Source organism: Mesoplodon bidens (genome assembly GCF_964165515.1).
Source record: "Mesoplodon bidens genome assembly, chromosome: 6".
Lineage (NCBI taxonomy): Eukaryota > Metazoa > Chordata > Mammalia > Artiodactyla > Ziphiidae > Mesoplodon > Mesoplodon bidens.
This window is the reverse complement of record NC_138162.1, coordinates 2,292,884-2,304,001: the sequence shown is the minus strand read 5'-3', so window position 1 is coordinate 2,304,001 and position 11,118 is coordinate 2,292,884. Positions and strand designations below refer to the sequence as shown.

At 58.8% G+C, this 11,118-nt stretch overlaps 1 protein-coding gene across 1 annotated transcript; it reads left to right on the top strand.

The window, feature by feature from the left end:
* Positions 1-2,324: 2,324 nt before the first annotated feature.
* MYMK (myomaker, myoblast fusion factor) lies at positions 2,325-10,601 on the top strand (the record flags this gene model as incomplete). The annotated part of the gene is made up of 5 exons (XM_081237577.1): positions 2,325-2,459; positions 6,072-6,186; positions 7,045-7,193; positions 9,696-9,812; positions 10,452-10,601. The coding sequence occupies 5 exons, from the start codon at positions 2,325-2,327 to the stop codon at positions 10,599-10,601; spliced, it is 666 nt and encodes a 221-aa protein (XP_081093703.1).
* Between the last annotated feature and the right edge of the window lie 517 nt (positions 10,602-11,118).

The following is an 11,118-nucleotide window of genomic DNA, read 5'->3' as shown; positions in this document are numbered from 1 at the left end:
TTCCCCTCCCCAAGCTTGCAGCCCCGGCCCTGGAGTTTACAGCTGCAACACACACACACACACACACACACACACACAGTCATGCACAAAACCAACTGTGGAATGTGTTCCTGATTCTGAGTGGGGCTTACGGCTCCGGAGAGTTCTCTCCTCGCACCTGGCCTCTAATCCATCTCCTCACCACACGATTTCTACTCCTCCTGGAAGCTGGGGCTGGGGGCTGGCTCTGGGCAGAAGCGGGGTGTGGAGAGGCGGGCCGGGATGATCAGGGCTCCCATGACCAGCTTGCAGGGGGTCGCCTGCCTCTCACCCAGAGGTGCACACACGGCACGATCTGGTTTTCCCATTTGGAGAGGGAACGGGGCTCCGAAGTGCCAGACTGAAATGCCCTGCGGCCCCGCCTCCCTGGCCTTTCATTCATTCTTTTCACAGAGTCATTCATTCAGCCAGTGTCTGCTGACCACCCACTACGTGCCAGGCCTGGCCCCAGGCTTGGGTGGTGAGCTGGCCAGTTGAGCAGTGGGCACACACCCCAAGCAGCCCCGCACCAACCGCACGGCACAGAGGGCTGGAGTCCCGGACAGGAACGAGTGGCGTGCTGGGGGCCAGCACAGAGCACCCCAGCTTGCCTGAGCCGGGCGGGGACCCGTCCCCACAGATGTCAGAGGAGGGGGAAGTGTGTGTGCAGGGGAGGGGGGGGCCGGGAGGAGGGTCGGGGTCCGAGTGTACCGTGGAGGCTGGGGTGTGCTGTGGGGGACAGGGCTGGGCGGGGGTGGTCCCACGATCCCCCAGAGAACTTGGACTTCACGCTGAGGGCTGCGGGTGCCTTGGAAGGCGCTTGAGCAGAAGAATGACGTGACCACATGTACTGAATAGGACTTTTCATGGCAAACGGCAGAAATGGCCCCCAGCCAACGTATGATAAAATAAAAGACTTCTGGAAAGGTGTGAGGGAGCTCCCAGATGGAAGGAAAGGTGGGTCAAGCGGGCCCAGGGGGCGTGGGACAAGCCGGCAGCCTCTCCTTGAGGCGCTGTCATGCATGGGCACCTCCTGGCCTCGCCCCCGCTGTTCCCATACTCCAGATTCCAATTCCCTGGAGAACAAAATCCGGCATAGCCACCCAGCGACCACAGGAACAAGCCACTGGACACAACGTGGGTGAATCTCAGGGACATTCCGGGGCAGTGAAAGAAGCCAGCCCGAAAGAGTGCACACCGCATGAGTCCATTTATACAGGCAAAGTCAAGTGTGTGGCAGAAACCAGAACAGTGGCTGCCTCTGCTGGGGACTCGAGGGCTGTCCTGGAGTCACGGGGACGCAGGGGTGGTCACACACAGCACATGTCAAAACTCATCAAACTGTACATTATAAATCTGTGCATTTTGTTGTAGGCGACACCATTATATCATGATGCAAAATAAAACGGAATAAAAGCTGTTCTTTTGCTGGCAACAGATAAACAAAAGAATTAATCAGTCAAGCAATTAATCAAGCAGTCCCTCCAGGGAGAGAGAATTGGCCCGGGTAGCTCACACACTCCCATGTTCCTTGGCCAGAGGATAATGGGGCGGTGTAGGGGGGACCCTGCTGGGCAGTTCCCCCAGGCCTCTTCAACAAAGGAAGGTTATTTCCCGAAGGCCAAGGAATGCTGAGAGGGCTAGCACCAGCCTTGCGCTGGGGACACTGGTAGAGATCGTCCCGTTCTATGTACTTCAGGTTTGAAACTATGTAACCAAATAGAAAAGAATGTTAGTTTCATTTGTTTAGTTACCAAGGAAGCCTGTTTGGGGCAAGAGCAGGGGAGTCAGACATGCCTGTGGGCTGGTAAATTGTGAAACTTATCTACAGGGTCCTTTTAGTGATTAGAATCGGCTGAACCTGGGGTTCTCTAACCTCTTGCCCCCTATGGACGCGTGACTCAAGCAGCAGAGTCTGCTCTTTTCTTATTCTGGACTCCTGAGCACCTCGGGGAGGGGCCGGGGGCCAGGATGGAAAGTGGCTGGACATCGGCGATTGTGCTCATGGGGACTCTTCTCCGAAGTTTCTGCCTCAGAGAAAAGAAGTACCGTCTCCTTGAATCAACAACTCTGACCTATCCAAAAAAAAAAAAAAAAATCAGAGACAAGTGCTGATCACATGGTACATCAGCTGTTGAACCCTCTCCACGTGCTACTGGACATGTGTGCGCACACCCCTGCCTCTCTTCAGGGCATTTAAACCACAGCTGCCACCGGAGCCCCTGGTGGAAGGAGCGGGCCTTCTCCCTTTCGCTTCTCTGCCCTGGAGACCCGGGAGGCCAGCACCTACCTCTCCCCACCAGCCCATGGGGACTCTGGTGGCCAAACTGCTCCTGCCCACGCTCAGCAGCCTGGCCTTCCTCCCCACGGTCAGCGTTGCTGCCAAAAGGCAGTTCCACATGGAGGCCATGGTCTACCTCTTCACCATGTTCTTCGTGGCGGTAAGTCCGGGAGCCTGGGGATAGGACCCACCCAGGGCCCCCTCCCAGAGACGGAAGACAGGGGCTGTCTTTCCACCACTTTGCTGTATTGGGTGATGAAGAAAAGCGATGATGGGGAGATGAAAGAAAGAGCCCAGAGTCCAGGAGAGAGGGCTCTGGGCCCCCCTTCACCTTCTTGGACCTCAGTTTCCCCAACCGTGGCAGGAAGTCACTCTGGGATTGGTGTGAGTGAGGCCAAGCCCACAGTGGGCCAGGCACAAGCCCCTCCAGGGTCCCCCTTTTCTTGCCAACCACCCAAGGCTTCTCCTGGCTCCAGCTCCCCCTCTTCACCCCCGCGCCCCCGCCCCCACTCTCCCTGGTACTCCAGGCCCAGGAGGGGGCTAGCAGGGCTCAGGGACCGTGTAGGGCCAGGGGAATCTGGTTCCAGGATTCTGCAGCTGGCCTCGGTTCAGGAGGGCCTGCTCACGTCGGCTTGTCTCTCCTTCTTGGGGCCTACGTCTCTCTCTGAGTCCTTCTTTCTCTTTCTATTTATATGTCTGGCTGTCTGTCTCTCTCCCTCTCTCTCTCTCTCTGCCCCTCCCCCATCTCCCTGTGGGTCTCTTTCCCTCTGTGTTTCTCATATTGGCTCGCTCTGTGTCTGGTTCTCTCTTGATTTCTGGAGCCATATCCCCACAGAATTTACTCTCTTTCTAAATTTCTTGGTGTCCCTCCCTAGCTTTGTTGCCCTCATGTGTCTCTCTGGCCCTATCCATCCATCCTCTAGCTTCTGTCTGTCTGTCCGTCTGTCTACTTATCTATGTACTATCTCTCTAATCAGTCATCTATACATATATCTAATCAATCACCTCTCTACCTGCCTGATCAACCATCCATCCATCCATCCCCCCACCCATCCATCCATCATCTCTCTACATCTTAGTGCCTTCCTGCCTCCCTGTCTGTGAGCCTCTGAGGCTCCCTCCACCCACCCTCACCGCTGGACCCCCAGAGGGGCCCCCCTCTCTTTTCCCCCATCATCTTCCATCAGACCCAGCCTTGATTTAAACCCAACTCCCTGATGAAGCATGCTCGGGGGAGGTGAGGGTTCCCAGATTCTGTGTGGCAGTGCCAGCCCTGCGTGGCCCCCCCCCAACCCCGGGCAGCCCCCGTCCCCAGGCAGCAGGGCCTCCTGGCTCATTCAAGGAATCTTGTCGAAAGCCATTTCATTTGCTCCTCGCGGGACCCCAGCTTGGGTGAGGGCCAGGAGGTCTGCCCGGCAGATGAGAAACCAGAGCCAGGCAGACAGGGGGCTTCTCTGTGGGTACAAGGGCCCAGGGCCGGGGAGAGGAGCCGGGGTCTTGTCCTCCAGGCCTATGTTCGACCCCACCCCCGAAACCACAGTCACCGCCAGGCCACCCCTCCCCACCGGGGCTGAGCTGACCCCACAGCTGCCTCTGCGGCTGGCCTCAGAGGCCCACCCAGCCCTGCCCCGCCCAGCCAGAGTGGCAGGGACAGCTGCGTCTGGTGACAAGTGTCCCCGGTCTAAAGACACACTCAGGCCCCTTCTCCCAGAGCCCCCGGCGGCACCATCGCCACTTCTGCCTCCTGTGTGGAGTCTTCTGTGTTCCCACCGGGACCGTCCTGTGACAGCTGCTGGACCCGGGCTGTGTGTTGTGTCACGTGGAGTCCCCTGGCCCACTCCACGGAACAGGGGCTCTCGTCCCCATTTGACAGGAGCCCTCCACCCAAGCCCTAGGGGCAGTCAGCCGCTTGTCAGAGCTCATGGCCGGGACCTGCCAGGCTGGCCTCCGGAAGCCATGCCCTCTCCTGCCAGGCGCCCAGCCACCTGCCACCCATGCCCCCGACCAGCACCGCGCAGAGCCAGGTCTGCTCGGTCGGAAGAGGGAGGGAGGCCTCGCAGGCACAGGGGCCGAGGGCCCACTGCTGCTTCGCCCTGCTCCTTGGCAGGTGGTTCCCCCCTGAGTCTCACCTGCCCCACCTCTCCAGCAGGGGTGAACCGAGGGCCTGGGGGGAAAGGCCCCTCCTGGGCCAGCTCTCCTTCAAACCGCTCCAAAGCCTCCCCGACACGGTGTTCATAGGCAAACGCTTGGCCGATGGTGAGCCAGCTCTAGGCTGGGACGAGGCGGGTGACAGGGCACAGCCCGCGTCCAGAATCTCACAGTGATTAAGCCTTTAATCGTACATCGTGGTCTGTGCTACGTAAGAGAGACAGTGGGTTCAGAGATAGCAGGGCTCAGCTGGGCGTGGGGGAGAAGTAGTCCTGGAAGGAGCAGGAGGGCAGGAGAAGAGAATCCCTGTCACTCACAGGGCCTGGCTGCCTGCCAGAGCCCTGGGGAACAAGTGTCCTTCTCCCTCCTCTATCCTGGAGATGTGAGCACCTTGATCGTGCCCCACCTGAAGCTTCTCTTTGCCGAGCTAAACAGTCACATCCACCGCCTGATTCCTTTCCTCCAACCTGTTCTTTGCCAGTGGCACTTCAAAGGGTGCAGCATCCAAAGCTCAACTCAGCTCTCCAGCGGGGTCTGACCAGACAGAGAGGAGCAGTACCATCTCCTCCCCTGTTCTGGACACTACATCTCTGTTAGTGCCTCCTAGGTGCACCTTAGCTTTAGTTCACGTGAAGTTGCAGCCAAGTGGAAGCTCTAAATCGACCTCAACTTGCTCAACTCACCAGATGACCCAGGGCTCTCACCCCCCCACACACCCGTAGCATCCCTGGCACCTCCAGATGTGGGTTGCTCTCCTGCACGCCTCTCCATCCAGCTGAGCTGGGCTAACCAAGAGTCGACTGTGCTGGTCTCCAAGCTTGTTTATGCCCTTGAGCTTGTCAAAGTAATTATATCATGTCATTAAATATTACTTAAAATGATGAAATGTGTAAGCGAAAGGAGACGGTTGTCCAGAAATAAGTTGACAGCTTTGAAAATACAGACATTTTGCTTTAAAATTACTATTAAATTAGGTATCTGGCAGACAGCTATAGGAGTGTGGGGGAGGAAGGGGGGCAAAGAGGAGGCTGCATTCAGCACCTGCCCAGTGAGGGGGGCGCGGGGGTGTCTCTGCGATCTGTCCTCACTTTAGAGAAACAAACTGAGGGCTGCAGGCGGGTGATTCTCAAAGCGGGCTCCCTTCTGGCGGCATCCCGAGATCAGCCCAAGATCCTCTTAAAGAAGCAAGTCTCTGACCCCCAACGCCGATCTGCTGACGGGGCAACTCACAGGGCAGGCTCAGCACCTGAGTCTTCGCAAGCCCCCCGGGGCTTCAGATGCCCGGGAGTCAGAGGGGTAAATTGTGGGAGAGAAGGCCCCACTGGCCTGTGCAGGGCAGACCGGTACCCAAGGAAAAAGGCTCCGGTCTCAGCAGACCTGGGTGTTGAGGGATATGTAGATCACATGGGAGGGTCCTCACCGTGGCGGGCTTCATCCGCAAGACCCTATGGGGGAGTAGTCCGCTGCGCCCCCATGTTTCAGATGGGGAAAAGAGCCATGGGGCCATTCAGTGACTTGCCCGAGGTCCCAGCTCACGGGGCCGTGGCTCAGGGCCCAGGTCTGGCCCCAGGGCTCCAGAGCTCTCCTCTCCCTGCTGACCGACCATCTGTGGGTCTCCCGGCAGCTCTACCATGCCTGCAATGGGCCCGGCCTGTCGGTTCTCTGTTTCCTGCGCCACGACATCCTGGAGTACTTCAGCGTCTACGGGACGGCCCTGAGCATGTGGGTGTCGCTGATGGGTGAGTGGCCGCCCCCGGTAGCCCAGCCCTGCGCCCAGGACCCGGGTCCCCCGCCACCCACCATGCACTCAGCCAGCCGAGCCCGCTGACGGCCTCCCCGCCCCCTCTCATCTCTGAGAGCCCCCTTCCTCACCCTGAGGTTCAGAGTGGTGCTCAGTCTGTGAAAAAGTAGGCACAGCACTTAAGTGCCTTGATTCCCATTTTCCGTAACCTTTTAAAATTGCACATTTAGTAAAGGCTTGTTTTGACAGACTGAGCAGAGGCGTACAGAGGAAAAAAGGAAGCGCCCGGCCCACTCCTTTTCCCCCGTAGAACCGCCGCTCGCGGTTCAGAGTTTGCGCCCCCAAGACTGTTCCTGAGGCTCACACCCAATTTTTAGCTCGGGTTTTTATGAAGATGGGATCATTCAAAGCCACATGGTTCTGTGACTGTTTTTCACTTACTGTGGACTCGTGGCGAAGTCAGGACGCACGGTCCCCATGAGACGGGGGGACTCCCTGCTACGGGCGCAGGCCTGTGAAGGACCCAGATCTTTCTCATATCTCAGCTGTGGTCTTTGTGTCTTCGTCCTAGTGGTCCCATGGGAGAGACTCCTTCCCGGACACCCGCACATTGATCTCTGTGTTAGAGCAGCTTCCTGCCAGCCTCACCCAGGCTGCTCTGTCCACGGGAAAGCAGCAGCTGGCTTGTCCTTTAAAACCAGCTGCAATTCAGACCTTGGGGGGCCCAGGCTGGGCCACGGGGTCTCCCTGGCTGAGGGGACACCACACCCGGACCCCGAAGGGAGGGCCCGTGGGGGAGCAGCGGCCAGGAGGGGCACGGGAGGCCCCTCACCTCACCCGGCTCTCTCCCTGGCAGCACTGGCTGACTTCGATGAGCCCAAGCGGTCCACTTTAGTGATGTTTGGCGTCCTGACCATCGCTGTGCGGATCTACCATGACCGCTGGGGCTACGGGGTGTACTCGGGTCCCATCGGCACAGCCGTGCTCATCATCGCGGCCAAGTGGGTGCGTACTGTGCGAGCCGACTGTCAGGGGCACCCTCCCCTGACAGTGACTCCTCCACCTTGGGGTCTCCATCTACCTCCCGCTGCGTGGGTTAGCAGGCTGGACACAGGGCCTCAGCTAACACGTAGAAAATGACCGTCGGGTGCCCCAGCCATGCAAACCGGGTTTGTTTTACGTCTGTACTCACTAGCTCTGGACCTGACCCCAGTTACTTAACCTCTCTGCCTCAGTTTCCATATCTGTAAAGTGGGTGTTACAGTCCAGTACCTACCTCATAGGGTTGGTTCTCAGATTAATTGGGATAATGCATCGTAAGGACTGGCACAGAACCTGGTTTCTAATGTGCTGAACTATTTATTCTGGTCATTATTATTATTATTGAAGGGAATGGCTGGTTTAGAGATGCAACATCAATCGGAAGTGGCCTGGGTTAATCTGGGAAGACGTCCTGGAGGGGCTGAGGCTTGAGCCTGGTTCAGATGAAGAGGGAGGCTGTGTTGTGAGGTCGACCGGAAGATGGAACTGCTCGTGGGCATGGAAGCAGCCTGAGTCAGGCTGATGGCCCTTCGCTGGGCACCCAGGGGCCTGGCACCTCAAGGCCTTCTACACGTGGTCCCCAGGCCTCCCCGCACCCTCTGTCATAACAAGGCCCTCCTGGCTGCAAGGACTGAAACCCACTCAGACTAGCCCAAGTGAAAGAGGGATGCTCGGGCAGGGTGCACCCAGGCCTACTTGCTGGGCCCCCCAGGGCAGGGAAGGAACTGAGCCTTGCAGGGACCAGAACAAAGCCCTGGGAAGCAGGAGGGCAGTTCTCAGGGGAAAGAGGTCGGGCTGGGCAGCTGGTGCAGAAGGTGCAGACTGGGGAGGGAACATAAAGTTCTGGTGGTGAGCTTTCCAAACTCGCCCCACTCCTCTCTCCGCCCAGAGAGCGGAGGATTTAGTTTGCCAGTTGGTTGGTGAAGAAACCAAGGCTCAGAGGTCAGCAATTTAACAAGAGGTCACGGCAGGACAAGCGTGAGGCCAGGTCCTGACTCCAAGCAGAAGGGAAGGAGCCTCTTTCTCACCACATCTTGGGGAAGCCAAGCTGGCCCCGCGCTGACCCAGGAGGCCCCTCGGAGAGGGGCGGAAGTGTGCTGAGGTCTGACTTGTCTGGACCAGGAAGGACCACGTTAATTAACATTCTGGAATGCGTAAACACAGAGCGCTCTCGGTGCTGATAATTCGCTCCCTCCCTGGCAGGAAGTGGGATAAAGGCTCTGAGTTGTGCCCTGGAAGGCCGATCCTCCAGCAGACCTTGGCCAGGGCTGAATCTGGGCTGGATTCTAATTAGCCAGAAGAGCGGTCACTCGCCAGTGTCCCCACGAAGCACCACGGGAACCGAGAGGGCTTCCTGGCTCCCTGCATCTGGGGCTCAAATTGTGTTTTCTAGACCATTAAATGTGGAGTTTATTTTGGCTTTTCAAGGGCAGTTGTTTCCTGGAATGAGGGCTGATTTTTCTCCCGGAGGCTTGTCCCTTCTTGAGCAACTCTCAGGGACAGGAAGTGGAGAGAGATGGGTGAAGGGGCTGCGGAGCGGGGCCCGGGTGCCACCTGGGGCAGGGTTGGCTGGAGGACAGCTTCCGGGCCTCAGCCGGCTGCCCCCAGAGTCACGCTCCCTTAGCTGCACCCACACACCACCCACGACATTGCAGGTCCTGATTCCTCATCAGCAATGGAAAATTTCAGAAAACTGAAAAAGCAGGCATCGTTTCAGAACTCATTTGGTGACAAAACCTGCCCTGACCCAGCATGAAGCTACTCATGGTCTCTGTGTGATCCGCTGGTGGTGGGGGGGCGGTGCAATTATGGGGAGCAGCCCTACCCGCCGGGGCATCCACCATCTACGATGTGTGCAACCGTTTACCTTGCTGAAATCCAAAACATCCTGTGCGCTGAAAGGCCTTGGCCCCAAAGGTTTGGATTTTCAGGATGTGGACCCGCATTTACTTCATCTCTTTAGTGTATGTGAACCCACGTATTTAAACTCCTACTTGAGCCTTACTCTAGGTATCAGCATCTGAGGAATGGCAGGTTTCACACGCTGGTCGGGTGTGTCTAATAAATGCTACGATGAGTCTGTCGACTCTGAAAGTGACTGGAGGTCTCGCAGGGATGGCCACACTCACCTCCCACCCACCATGGCCATGCTGGCGGGCAGGTTCCACACCGCCAACCCTTTGCTGTAGATAACCACGTGTCTGGTCCCCTCGGGTTCTCCTCTGGCTGGAAAGGGTGGCCTTCTTTCACCCCAAGAGACAGATGGGGCTGGGGGTCCTTGTGGGGTCAAAATGCCCAGGGCATCCACAGCCCATCACCCAGGTGGGGTCTCCCTTGGGTCCTGCAGCCGTTGGGCCAGATGCATCCGGGCCTCTCCCTGAGCCCCATCTCCCACCTGAGGATGCCCAGGGTGCAAGTGCCCAAGGCTGCAAACTGAGAGCGTCCCCCTGGCCCCTCTCCCCACAGCTGCAGCAGATGAAGGAGACGAGGCGCCTGTATCCTGACAAGAGCGTGTACACCCAGCAGATAGGCCCCGGCCTCTGCTTTGGGGCGCTGGCCCTCATGCTGCGCTTCTTCTTTGAGGTACCTGGCGGGGGACTGGGAAGCAGCCCACCCACAAGGGCTCCGGTCAGCAGGTCAGCACCAGCCTGCAGTGGCCGGGTGCTGAAGGGGGACACGCCCCTCCTGGGGGCTCCAGCAGCACCCCACTCCGGCGCCTCCCTCCAGTCACGGTCTGGTCCTACCCTGGCACCCCTGGCATCGCAGGGTTGTGTCGGGGGGCAGTACAGAGGACTTGCATCTGATGAGGTGCACAGCCCGGAAGGGGCCTGGGCCAGGAGGCACGCCTGGAGGAAGGAGGGAGAGGGGAGACGGGGAGAAGGGATGTGCTGGGGGAGGGGGGAGGGAGGAGCCCCAGCCGCATCATGAAAGGCCCAGTGAATTGGCACAGACCTTCGGTGATCTAGGGCTTTGGTGGAGGGAAAGACCACCACGGGCTGGACAGTGAGGGGAGGCTTCTTGGAGGAGAGGACTTGGCCAGACTCCCGAGGACAAGCCAGGGGGTCGGGGAGGAGCCCCTGTTACTGGCAGGTGCCATGTCATGCCAAGCCCACAGCCGAGGCACAGAGCCGAGGACCCAGGGCAGGGCAGGGGCCGTTGGAGGGAAGATGGGCTTCAGGGCGGGGGCTGAGGCCGCAGACTGGTCCTCCTTCTCCCCTGCAGGACTGGGATTACACCTACGTCCACAGCTTCTACCACTGTGCCCTGGCCATGGCCTTCGTCCTGCTGCTGCCCAAGGTCAACAAGAAGGCTGGAAGTGCGGGGCCCCCCGCCAAGCTGCACTGCTCCACCCTCTGCTGTGCTTGTATCTAACTGTGCATCCCCGGCTCCAGGCCCCTGCCCTGCCCCATCCCAGGCCTGGCGAGAGTCCTCCGTCCTTCCCGACCTGGAGGAACGCCCCTCCTCGGATCCTGAGAGGTCTCCAGGGCTGTGGGAAGCACCCCGCTGAGGCTTCTTGAGAATCCACTTATTAGGTTTCTACTGGGTTCTAAGCACCATGCTGGAAAGAAAAGAACTTTCTCCCTTCTCCTAGGCCAAGGTCCTGACGAGTGGGTATGTCTGCAGAACCCTGGAGCCAGCGTCTCCCCCAGCCCCTTCCCTCTTCGCCCAGTCCCAGCCACAAAGGGGCTCTGCCGCCACCCCAGTCCCGTGTGCTCCCCACGCCACCTGTCTTCCCTTGGAAACAGGTATTCCCACTCCTGACCTCTGCCCTCAGGCTCAGTGCGCCAGGGCCAGCGGGGCCACTCTGTCCCCGCCCCAGGCCTGCCTGCCCCTTGGCATCCCTCCAGCCGGGTCCCTGAATCAAGCCATTTCCATGTACTGAATGCGC